The 12208-nt window shown below is 44.9% G+C and overlaps 1 protein-coding gene across 4 annotated transcripts in view; it reads right to left on the bottom strand.

The window, feature by feature from the left end:
- Positions 1 to 12208, bottom strand: part of KLHL13 (kelch like family member 13) — a 66336-nt gene that overhangs the window by 41167 nt on the left and 12961 nt on the right. For 3 of the 4 annotated variants that reach the window (XM_030498724.1, XM_030498717.1, XM_030498723.1), the window contains exon 3: positions 8175 to 8233. The exons of the other annotated variant lie outside the window; for it this stretch is intronic. In XM_030498724.1, coding sequence (XP_030354584.1) covers positions 8175 to 8194 — 20 coding nt within the window. In that variant the 5' untranslated portion in view covers positions 8195 to 8233. The remainder of the gene's footprint in view (positions 1 to 8174; positions 8234 to 12208) is intronic. 4 annotated transcript variants of the gene reach the window in all.

Raw genomic sequence — 12208 nt, 5'->3', positions numbered from 1 at the left:
CTGCTGACTTGCTGATACATGACCTCTGTGCTCTTTGGGACAGCAGAAGCAAACCGAGACCATATGAAAATTCAACAGATTCACTTCAAATGAAGTCTCCTTTCAGATCCTTGGCTGATCCACCTCCACCTCCCTGGCTGTCAGCTTTGATTCAACTCACCTCCACCAGGTGAGCTGGAGCAGCGGAATGAAACTAGAAGTCTGGAATTTGGAACAGGGCAGTTCCATGCTGAAAACGTTTGGAATCCAATGTGATGGAGCTGGATGCGATAACACAGCTTGGGAAGATGCAAGGAGATTAGCAAGATGCTCAGGTTTCAGGAATGTCACGGGAAGGTCAGGCATAAATATACACAGAGCATCGTCACAAGGCAGAGCAGCAGCAGCTATAGCTGAAGGGTTTCTGTGACAGACATGCTTCTAGTGCAAATATAACCCAGCAGTTCTCATTCTCACAGCACAAGCAGCAAGCCTGAAGTGCAGCCCATAAACCAAATCAGTTCTAGATGCAAAACCTACTGATCTCCCCACACAGTGAAACCAGCAAACTGGGTGTCCTGTTTTTCCAGCACAGTCTCCACCACTGCACAATTATGTCCTAAGACAAGCTTGATTTTGCATCCAGGTGAACTGAAACCTGACAGACGGACACATCCCAGCTGTCCAAGGACAAGGGAACCATCAAAAATGTGTTCCCAAGCTGCACACATGAACACACACCTCCAGCAAAGAAAAACGTACAAGTGGGGTTTTGGCTTGGTTGGGTTTTATAACACAAGGTTTTTTGGTGTTCAGGTGTGGTGTTTTTTTCCCCTTCAAGTAAGGCACAAATATATGCATCCTTCAGTTGTTTGGGGGTTTTTTGTTTGTTGGTTTTCAACGGTCGGACATACCAAACTACTTCACACCCACAAAGGTACACTTCCCTTTTCACAACTCACTGACTTCTTTTCTTTGCAGCAAAATGAAGTAAAACCAATCAGATGCACCACAGAAAAGTTTTATGGGTTTTCTCCTTCCCTTTGTGAATAAAGAACAACATGATTCTTCCCCAGTTGACTGTATGGGAGGACACTCATTACACATGAACACTAGCACCACAAGCATTGTCTTGGAGTAAGGGATTTCAAGACAGCAAGATGACAACTTGTACTTCAGAAGTGTTTATTTAGATGCTCGGCTGCTGACTAAGGCAGATTCAACTGCCTGTTATAGTGATTCCTTTTTGGAACAGTAGGAGTAAAGTTTTGGAATGTTCTGTACATTCCCAATTTCAGAACCATGCCAGTCTGTACCCAAAGGGATAAGCCCAATTTAAATACAGGATCACAACAGATAAATTATGTGCAGAAAAACAAATCCCATACTCCCTCAAAGGAAGAATGCTGTACATACGCAGTAGATTAGTTTAGATTTAGGACTCTAAAGCACCTTACCATAAGCATAAAGTCGCTTTGGATAAAGCCCGTCTTTAACTTAATGCACTGAAGCAAACCCCAAAGTGAGCAGGGCAACAGGCACTGGTGACACTGCAGCCACCACTGACACCAAGGGCACAGCTACAGCCAACACAGGAGACAGATACGGAACGGAAAGGGAACGTGACCCTCAGCATGAGATGATGTTGCCAACAACATGGCACCGGCGGGAGAACATTCCAGGGTCAAACCTTCCCAACAACTGCTCACCAGGGAGCTGTGCAGGGGGTTGGAACTGGATGAGCTTTAAGGTCCCTTCCAACCCAAACCAGTCTGGGATTCCATGATTATGTTTTGGTTTACCTCTGCACACCAGTATTGCTTGCCAGGTGAGTATTTAACAACGTTATCTAAGGAGAGTTTCTGCCAACCTGACACTGAGCTTACTTCTCCCAGCATTTTCACATACACACAAAACTAAATAAGAGCAGGGCATCTCTAAATTCCAAAGAATAAAAGATCTAAACCTGTCACAGAGTCAGTCGTTCACATGGATAAAGTAACAAAGAGGTCTGCTTCATAAGGAAGTTCATCAATTTCTTCAATATGTTGTTTTGGTTTTGATTTCATTTTATTTAACACACAGCCCTCTCCCTGCAGAAGGCAGTGCCCAGAGCCCCTCAGCTGACAGAGCCAGGAGCTGACAGAGCCCAGGTCAGAGCTACAAGCACAAGGAAGTAGAAGTTGTTAAGGCAACACGTTGCTCTTGCAATCCCAGTACAAACAGTTGATTCTCTCTGATCAAAAGGCACCAAAACTAAACATGACAAGAACTGAGACTCTGCCAGCACCATCACAGCAGAGGCTCAGGCCTGTCTCATTCAGCTGCAGACACCCTGTGCAGCATCTGCTGAGCCAGGGCTGCTTAGGAGCAAGCATTAAAGAGGGTATCATAGAATCAGAGAAATATTGCCCACAGAGTTTTCTCTTTTAATTGAAAAGACTACAACAATGTTCCTCACTACATCAAAAAAATCAACATACTCTCTGCAAAGCTGCTCAGTTCTGGGTCCTTGAAGGAAAAGCAGCAGTCACCATCAAAAACAGAAAGCTGTGTGAAACTGTCCAAAGTCTAACATTTCAGGAAGCTTTGTTCCCAAAAACCCAACACCCCTCATGCTGTGCCCAGGAGCTGGTTAACAGTCAGCAGCAGGTACATGCAGGATCACTCCAGAGCTCCTGCAATGCCCTTTACCAGCACTGTAATTCCAGGTGAGCCGCATACACTGAAACGAATGGGACTGTAACAGAACAGGATCCACTACACTGGTCGCTGTAACACTAACCCATATTTAAACTCAGTACAAGTCATTCTTGTTTTACGTTAACCACTCAACAGCAGCACTAGCTTGTGCAACAGAGAGCACTATCAACATGAAGCAAACACCTGGCTTGGGAAAAACACACTCTAACATGCAGGATGCAGCTGGCAATGGAAGCATTCCTAACGTGTGGAGTGTAAAGCTCCAAGAGATCAAGCGCTTTGCCCTCATCACAGAATCCCAGACTGGTTTGTGGTGGAAGGGACCTTAAAGCTCACCCAGTCCCAACCCCCTGCCACGGGCAGGGACACCTTCCACTAGAGCAGGTTGCTCCAAGCCCCTGTGTCCAACCTGGCCTTGAACACTGCCAGGGATGGGGCAGCCACAGCTTCTCTGGGCACCCTGTGCCAGCACCTCAGCACCCTCATCATTCTAAAACATACCCCACAATGGTCCAGGACACCTGCACCAAATCAGAACACAAAGTGTTTCACTGCAGAGCTAACAGCAACCTTTAGTAAGACAATGTGCAGAGGGCAGAATAAACCTCTAGAGCTGTCAAAGGGGGAGAGAACTGCCTTTATACAGTCTGAATGCAATCAAACCTATAATCTCAAAACCATTCAGCAATTTTAACCTCTGCATAACATTTGCAGGAACGCAATCATGCTTCTGTGCTCCAGAGCTAAACCAGGATTATTTCATGGCCTAAGTATCCCAGCATCTGTGCCTGATGGAGCTCGGCTCCTGAGTCAATCCTTGCTTTGGCAGTTTCAGGCTTCCCAACCGAACTCCAAGAGCCACAGGTCTGACAACACCAGAGTCACTGTTGCATTTCAAAGCAAACATACATAAAACTTGATGTAACTAACATTTAAAACCAGCCCTGTCTGCTAATACACCAAGCGACATGTAGGACAATACCTCATCCACAAGCGGACACATGTGGCACCAGGGCAAGGCACTGGGCAAGGCCAGCTTCAATCCACTGCCCCGAGAGAGCCAAGCAGCAGAAAGCAGAGTTACTGCAATAGTGAGATGTGTGTACCAAAACATTGCTGTAAATGAAATATTACTTTGAACTGCAAGTCAGCTGATCAATGCCTGGATTTGCACAATGAACCAAATGTGAATTCTCACACATTTACAGCAAGATGGATCAAAATATGAAGAAGGTTATTAGTTGGCCAAAAAAACCTCATCAATTTGATGTGTTCTTAAAGCGTTCGAGTCCTTACAGAATTACCCCATCTTCAGTGTTCCAAGGACTTCCATGGCACCTGGATGGACCACCCCTCATCAAGCCTTTCTCCAGCGTAAGTCACCTGTGGCTACAACTTCAGCATATTTCAGCTCATTCATCACCATCTATACTAAATAAATCCACACTGGTGAAATAGACTCCACTAAGACTGATTAGATAAGCACTGCATGTAAAAAACCACCACACAGAAGCAATCCAGCAGTAAAAGACCTGTATTGTCTCCAGGAACGCAACAGGACTCGCGACATTTGGATCCCACCTTCTCTTCACTAGCTGAGACAAAGCCCCAGTAAGAAATCAGCTGCTGACTGACAGTTCTTTTCAGAGGACCAAGCTTTACGTGGGTACTAAGATCAAGGAAAGCCAACAGAACATATCAGTCCATTCAGAAGGAAACTGAATAGCTGAGATACAGCGTGTCCCTTCAGTGTCCAACTTGTCACGTACACCCCTCATGTGCTGATTACCCGGGGCACAGCTCAAGTGCCCATTGCTATGGTACAAATGAGACTCACTCAGACTTGGGCAGATGTCAGGCAGAACAAGGCACCCTCATTCAGCCTGTCTGGAAGAAAACAGCACAGGGGATGGGTGTGCAATCCCTGCTTTGGGTCAAGTACTTTATTTCCACAATTCTAAGTTCAATATTACCCAACATACTTAGGAATTCATGTTGTTTGAAGTTTATGAATGCAGGAGTCAATACTACTAAATGGGGAAAGTTTTATTGTACATTCTCACTTTATTGGCAAAGCCACTTTTTAACTTCATAGCCTAAGGTGCAGTACGCATTTCAAGCCCTTTAAATCTTCTGCATGAGCATTCAAAAGGTAAGCCATTTTTCCACTTTTATCCAAAAACACCACACATGCAGAAGTGCACAGTAATAACCATGATAAGAACAGCAACAAGTAAATAACAATTTCCATTATACATCCCACAAACTGTATATAACTGTATAAATACCCCTCACAGAAACAGATATTACAACACAGAGATTAAAACCAAGGTTATGATCATGTAGAAATGTGAAAAGAAACCAGTTCCTGCACCTCCGCTGTGTAACAAGGAGTAAACTCTATTGAATTCCCAAACTACCCATGGTCACCCTTGCAATAGTCCCAAAAGAACTCATGAAACCAGGCAGACAGACATTACCTGTTACTGCAGCTACTAATGCTGACACAGAGGAGCCTTAATGTAGGCAAATCCAGAAGTACTCTTCAGGGGGTGTCACTGGCCATAAGCCTTATCCGCTCCCTTAAGCATCAGAGCACAACCTGCCCCAGCCATATGCTGAAGCCTGCGAAGAGCTGACTGCTGTGCAACTGAAAGGTCCTTAGCAGCAGCCATCTGTACAGCTCCAATGCCAGCCCCACAAAATGAGGGGGGGTCTATTTTTCAGAGCCTTTTCTGAAAATTACCACATAGAGTTAACATCTGTAAATACACTCAAAGAAATCTGTTCTGTCTGATCAGTAACTGTGGCATCACTATGGAAATATTCCAAGTATGTAGAGTGATGTTTGGAAGATTTATACCTAAGCTGCATTTCTTGTTAAAAAATAAATAAATAATTAAGGAGATCAATCAAGTTCCAATTTTATGAAGCTGATAATCACAGAATTATGGAATAGTTTGTGGTGGAATGGACCTCATCCAGTTCCAGCCCCCTGCCACGGGCAGGGACACCTACCACTAGAGCAGGTTGCTCCAAGCCCCCTCCAGCCTGGCCTTGAACACTGCCAGGGACAATAACATCGATACCTTATACATAAAAGGAAGTTATTTCCCACTTGCAAGTTTTTCCAAGCTCTGTAGAGTGATACCCATATCCAGCATGTACACACGTACCCATCTAACACACTGTAGCTGTCTAAAGTACATCAAACTTCTGCAAGCCTGCACAGATCAGGCCACACAACTTCTACTTACTCCCTCCCCACTTGTACCCTCTAGAAAGCTACAGCAAGAGTTTGAAGAACCTTTTTTTTGGCTATGAAAAAGCTCTTTTGTCCTAAGGAAGCAGCTTAGGAAGTTGAAACAAAAGCATCTGAAACAAACGAAGCCTTTGGTCCCCTCGCTGCTAACTGCAGACATCTCTGCTGCTGAGTTTGGAGAATTCAAACACAAACGCTTTTAAGAACAGTGTCATCCATGAAGGAAGCAGCAGACCCCTGAGCAAGTCCAACTTGACTTACTGCCAAAACAGGCCTGTCTCAGGGGCAGACCTGAGCAGTTCGAGGAGCTGCAGAAGGAAGCTCTGCCCACGAGTTCATGCAGGGACTCTGCTTGAGCCCTGACCAGAACCTGAAACCAAGGAGAACAACGTTTGCCATGACCAAGGAATCAACTAATGCACTGCTCTGGTTACTCACAAAAGGCACCACAGAACATAATTTTATTACAAATATGAATCCTTATTCCTAGAAGTTACATTATTAAATAATATTCCCTATTATCACTGTTACTCAGCCAAAGGTGGCAAAGTCTTCCTGTGCTTTGGCCACCAGAGAGTGATCTCCAGGTCAGAGTAAATCAAATGGACACTGTCTCCTGGGTAAGTCAGCTGGATCAGCACAAGGATTTCTCCTGCTGCTTCATAAAGAACCCAGCACCTGGCCAGGACACAGCTAGGAAGAAATCCTCCCACAGCCTTCCTGAACTGGCAAGCAGAGCCCGGAGGGAGCCAAGGGAAAGATGAGTACAAGCCAATATTGTCTGGAAGCAGATTTGTCTCTTGACTGAAAGGAAGACAAACTACCAGCCCCTATTTGCACATGCAGAACCTCATCCCAGAATGAGGAAATTCATCATTATGGACATTTTTTTTAAGTACTTACTAAATCACAAAACCAAATCTCTATGCAAAGGGATCCAGGATGAGGGAAGCCTAAAAACCACTTAAACCCCTTCTCCTTAGATCTAGGTCACAAAAAAGGCAAATTCCATGTTAAAAACCCAAACTGGTTCCTACCTAGGAGTTTAAGCAATTATTAACTGAGCAATTAGTAGTCTATTATAAAAAAGTCTATTTTTCAATTAAAAACCCCATAATTTTCATGGTGTAGGATTAATACTACAAATGCAAACTCAAATCAGAAGTGGAGGAGCCTGAGGTAACAGCAGTTCTTTAACTCGAGCTCTTGAGTGCCAAGAAAAGCACTTTGAAAAGCTGTCCACAAAGGCACCATTCTCCTGGATAATTACTAGAACAAAGCAGTAGCTCCAGAGTATCAAAGCTTATGGTTTAAAAGGAAGCACTTGAGACTGTATTACTTGTATTATACTTAAAAAACGAAATAAGCATGAAGACTACCATGGAAAATCCTAAAATAACAGACTGCTTTAATTCCCAACTGTTCCTGCTCTGGGCACTGGGACTAACTGCCCCAGAGGAAAGAGCTGGCTGATGATGAGGCTGCAGCACTAGAACCAGCCTATTTGTGGAGTCCATCTGACAAGTAACACATTGCATCACCTAATTGTGATCATAAAAATGACCTTGTTTCCACAGAAGTAAATCCTTTAAGTACTTCTTTAGCTACAGTTATGTTCCGCCATAGAGGTTCTTCCTTTCCTGCAGTATTTTGGGAGTGCAGTTTTAGTGCGTGCTCCCAGAATAACTTTGTGTTCCAGCAGACAGGAATCGAAAGCTTTCAGGAAAGCTGCTACTGAGTGTTATTTCCATCTCTTTTAGAGCAAATGTATCAGACTTCCAATCAAAATTAAACAAGGACAAGAAAGTGACAATAACCTGCTACGCAGAACAGGCAGGACCTGTAAGCTTGACAGAGGAGCTTCTGTAAGTAGCAAGTTAACCCTAGTACAGGTTCCCCATGTACCCAGTGTCAGGGGGTTTACTGTGTCTAGAACACATTGAGCAGTCAACAGCAAAAGCCTCTGGAGGACGGATCACTCCAGCCAAGTTCAGCATCACGGTTTATCAGTTCTGAAACCAGCCACATTCTAGTGCTCTGCCTTCCAGCTCTTCCTGGAAACCACAGACAAAGCTGACTGTCGAAATAAAGGACTTCGTATTCACAGCTTTCTAGACACAAATGAAACTGTTGGGCAAATTGCACAGTTATTCTGAGTTAGGGGAGAAAAGAATGGTCATTCCCACATAGGCATTTTGGGCTTTTTCGAAAGCCCCCATCGGATACTCACAAAGTGTCTCTCCACATCATCTCTGGTACGTGGAAATACCTCCTCTGCTCCTCATGCACCTGCGGTCAAACAGAAAAGAACTGAGGCAGAGTCACAGCCAGCCCGACACAGCCTCTGCCTCTCAGCCCCTACGGATCCTCACAAAAGGAACCAAGATCCATTCTAAGCATTCACACACAACACGGCTTTTCCCCCTCTTCACTTTGGCCAGTAAAATGACAGAGATAAAGGAGCACAAAAGAAAGGAAACTGCTTCTTTGCATGTATCCCACTGCTCCCGCCGCAGGATCAAGGCTGAGTTATGAAAAGCAATCAAGGGAACAGGAAGCACATGCCCTAGATTTTTCAAATAATCTCCTGGTTTAACCCAGTTGTTCCTGAGCCTGCCTATCCCATGGACAGTTCCCTGAAATGGAAGCTCCGACTCATTCGAGCCACCTTCGCAGCTCATTATTTATGTGCAAGATGTAACCACGTTCATTTGTGCAGAAGAGACCAAAATGTTAATGAGTTCCAGTTTTAAGATCTAATGGAGTTGATAAAAAAACGCCTTGTTCCATTTTTTTGTGCCTCAAGAGTGTGATATCCCACAGCCATTAACCAAAACAAACGACTACAGACTATATCCCAGTTTGTGAACTCGTACTTCCACTTGATGGGACAGTGAGAAAGTTGTCATCGAATTGAAATGTTACATCATTAACAGCAAGTGTTGCAAGACATAAAACCACAGAACCCCAGCCTGGTTTGTGCTGAAGGGACCTCAAAGCTCATCCAGTTCCAACCCCCTGCCACGGGCAGGGACACCTTCCACTAGAGCAGGTTGCTCCAAGCCCCTGTGTCCAACCTGGCCTTGAACACTGCCAGGGATGGGGCAGCCACAGCTTCTCTGGGAAAAGTCTGTGCCAGCGCCTCAGCACCCTCACAGGGAAGAGCTTCTGCCTCAGAGCTCATCTCAGTCTCCCCTCTGGCAGGTTAATGCTGTTCCCCCTCATCCTATCACTAAGTGTTAGTAGCTCACAGTAATTTGTGCTGTACCCAAGGAAACCAGACCTGAATTCCCAAATACATCAGTTTCACCTTCTTCCAGAGACTGCTGAACACATCAGAGAGGCCAAACTATTCACATACAGTCAGGACTACCTCTAACAACTTTAATCCTGCTGCCTAGTTTCAAAACAAAAGCTGATACACTGAAATCCCTTCTATCTGTGTATGTCCTCCCTCCCCTGAAGGTTGCTCCGGGATGAGGTCTTAGCAGAACAGCTTATGTTACCTGCTCACATTACTCTGCTTGGGAGAGAAAGCTGAGCCAGATACACTGCAGGGTGAAAGCTGAACATGTCTTCTTTTAAGATTTGGGGCATTGGTTTAAAACCCACTGCTGGTGGGGCAAAGGAACGGCCTCTCTGGAGCCACGTGGCCGGGCTGCAGTACAAAACCATGAGAAATGCTACAGGTATGTTTGCTTTCTCCTGCCCACAGGAGACCAAAGATTACAAAAACACATAGGACAGGATGAACAAGCTGATACACACAAGTTCTACAACTGGCAACGGATGGATCTTCTTCCAATAAAGTACAAAATTCAGCAAGTGCATGAGGAATATTTACCAGGTCTCATTACCACTGAAATCCAGAGAGTTCAAGTTCCATGGTAGACATCAAACTTCTCATCCTCTGAAAAGCTGTAGTTAACTTTCACCTTTAACATCCTCCCCACTGATTCTACATGTCCAGCACCCAGATAGGAGACATTCACATGTCCCCTTACAACTGTACAGCTACTCACCACATCCACAGACACGACACATCTGATCACCAGCACTGACCTGCCTCCTTCTGCCAGGAGCTGGGAGATGAATTTCTCACTGCTCTGCAGGTTCCTCAGGTCCCTGGTTTGTGGTGTTGCTGCTGCTGTTATGACACTGGCACAGACTTTTCCCAGAGAAGCTGTGGCTGCCCCATCCCTGGCAGTGTTCAAGGCCAGGTTGGACACAGGGGCTTGGAGCAACCTGCTCTAGTGGAAGGTGTCCCTGCCCGGGGCAGGGGGCTGGGACTGGATGAGCTTTAGGGTCCCTTCCAACCCAAACCACTCTATTATTCTAGGATAATCTGTCTCTAAATACAGAGAAGTATATGCCTAAGAAGGCATTTTTATCTTACAAGTAGGGTGTAGAATAGCCTGATGTATACGGTCGCCAGCATGAACTTTGGACGTGTTTCTGGATGTTAGCATGGCCTCAAGGCTTTTATAACAGGCAGAGTTGTATTGCACAAGAACAGCATTAACATATATCAAGTATCACCTGATAATCAATAATTAACAAGTAAAACCATTACTATTCTCCACCCTCAAACTAGAAGTATATATTTAAACATTTTCAATAAACATCAAGTCCACAAACACACAAACCAAACCCCATGCCTTAGACTGCAGAAGATCCAGTTGAAGCTACCGCTTTGCTTCAGTCAACCAAGGTACTGCACTGTGAAAAGCTCAGTGTCATAAAGGAAGTCAATAAACTGTGGAAATACAACTCCAGGTAGCAGAACAGATCTTATCCTAATGGAGATGTAGTGACTGTATTAAGTGAAGAAGTTTCCCCTGTGAAAAAGCAATGCTCCCCTGCTCGCGAACTGCAATTACACCATGGCCTTTGTTAATGTACTTCCAAAATATGTTCAATAAAAATTACTCAACCTATTTTAGGAACACAATAAAAATGCTTCAGCGTGTTCATACAAGCTTAGGAGTCTTCAGTAATACTTTATGTATAAAACACAAGCTCCTCAGTATAGTATTTCACTCACAGAGGAAATACTTCCCTGGGGAAAAGCAAAGCATTATTACACTGCTTATACATCACACCAAGGAAAACACCTGCAGTTTGAAAGGGACCACAGGCAGCAGGGAAAGGTTGTGCCATACTGGGTGCCCCTAGATGATGCTCTCAACATTGGGAGCTTCCACAGTGACGGTACAGCAAAACCCAGCCTCAGGGGAAGAACAAAGAGCAGCTCCACACACAGCAATCCCAACCTAGAGCAAAGAAGAGGGGGACAGGAGGAGGCACGCTGAAGTTGGGTCATGGGGAGCTTCTTCTCACCCAACACCCCAAGTCCTTCTCCTCAGGATGGCTCCATCCAGTCTCTCCCAGCCTGCATCTGTGCTGAGGATTGCCCTGACCTGCTGCAGGACCTGGCACTTGGCTTTGTTGAACTCCATGAGGTTCACACGGTCCCTCCTCTCCAGCCTGTCCATGTCCAGACTATAACACAAGCATCCTCCATGCCACTCCTCTATCAAAGGCAATTGTTGGCTTCTGTCTCTGTGGTTATGACCAGATAAAGGTTTTTAATCGTGATCTCTCAAGAGCCCTGACAGTACAGAGTTACAACTCGTAGCCTACATGGATTGCTCCTGGGGAGTATATGCCACAGATTTAGAGGCATCGACTAAACACTGCTCTGGAGGGGTTAATGAAAAGCCTGAAAACAAGTGATCACAGCAGGAGGTGAAATCCTGTGAAGCTTCCTAATAAAATAACATGCTCATCAGTAAACTGAAACCTTCCAGTGTTAAGAAGTGACTTTTGGGTAGCCAGCATACACTACCTAACGATAACAGCAAAGCAGCTCACAACATTAAAGCCCACTTTCCCATTTTCTGCTGTAAAACCTTCTGGTGCCCCTCTCCTATATCACACACCAGAGCATCACCACTTCACTGAGAAACTAAATCCATGGTATTTCCTTAAGCTACCATTCAAGCATCCATGTGACAAGGCACCTTGGAACCACTCTCCACTAAACTCTGAGCCTTCCCATCTGCTGTTACTTCCATCAGCCATATCCTTTACCTGCAGGCTTCATCTGAACCACTTCCTTGAAAAAAAAAGAGATCTCCATATGCAAATAGAGGCCTGGGAAAAATGCTTCTGGATCAGGTTAGTCAGCATGATTCCAAACACCCATCACTGTCAGCAAGTTATTAGCTCTGGAGTGCTGTTAGTGGGTGAAGGTGGAAGCTC

Source organism: Strigops habroptila, chromosome 9 (genome assembly GCF_004027225.2).
Source record: "Strigops habroptila isolate Jane chromosome 9, bStrHab1.2.pri, whole genome shotgun sequence".
NCBI classification, from domain to species: Eukaryota; Metazoa; Chordata; class Aves; order Psittaciformes; family Psittacidae; genus Strigops; species Strigops habroptila.
The sequence above is the reverse complement of the archived record's forward strand: the minus strand, read 5'-3'. Positions and strand labels throughout refer to the sequence as shown.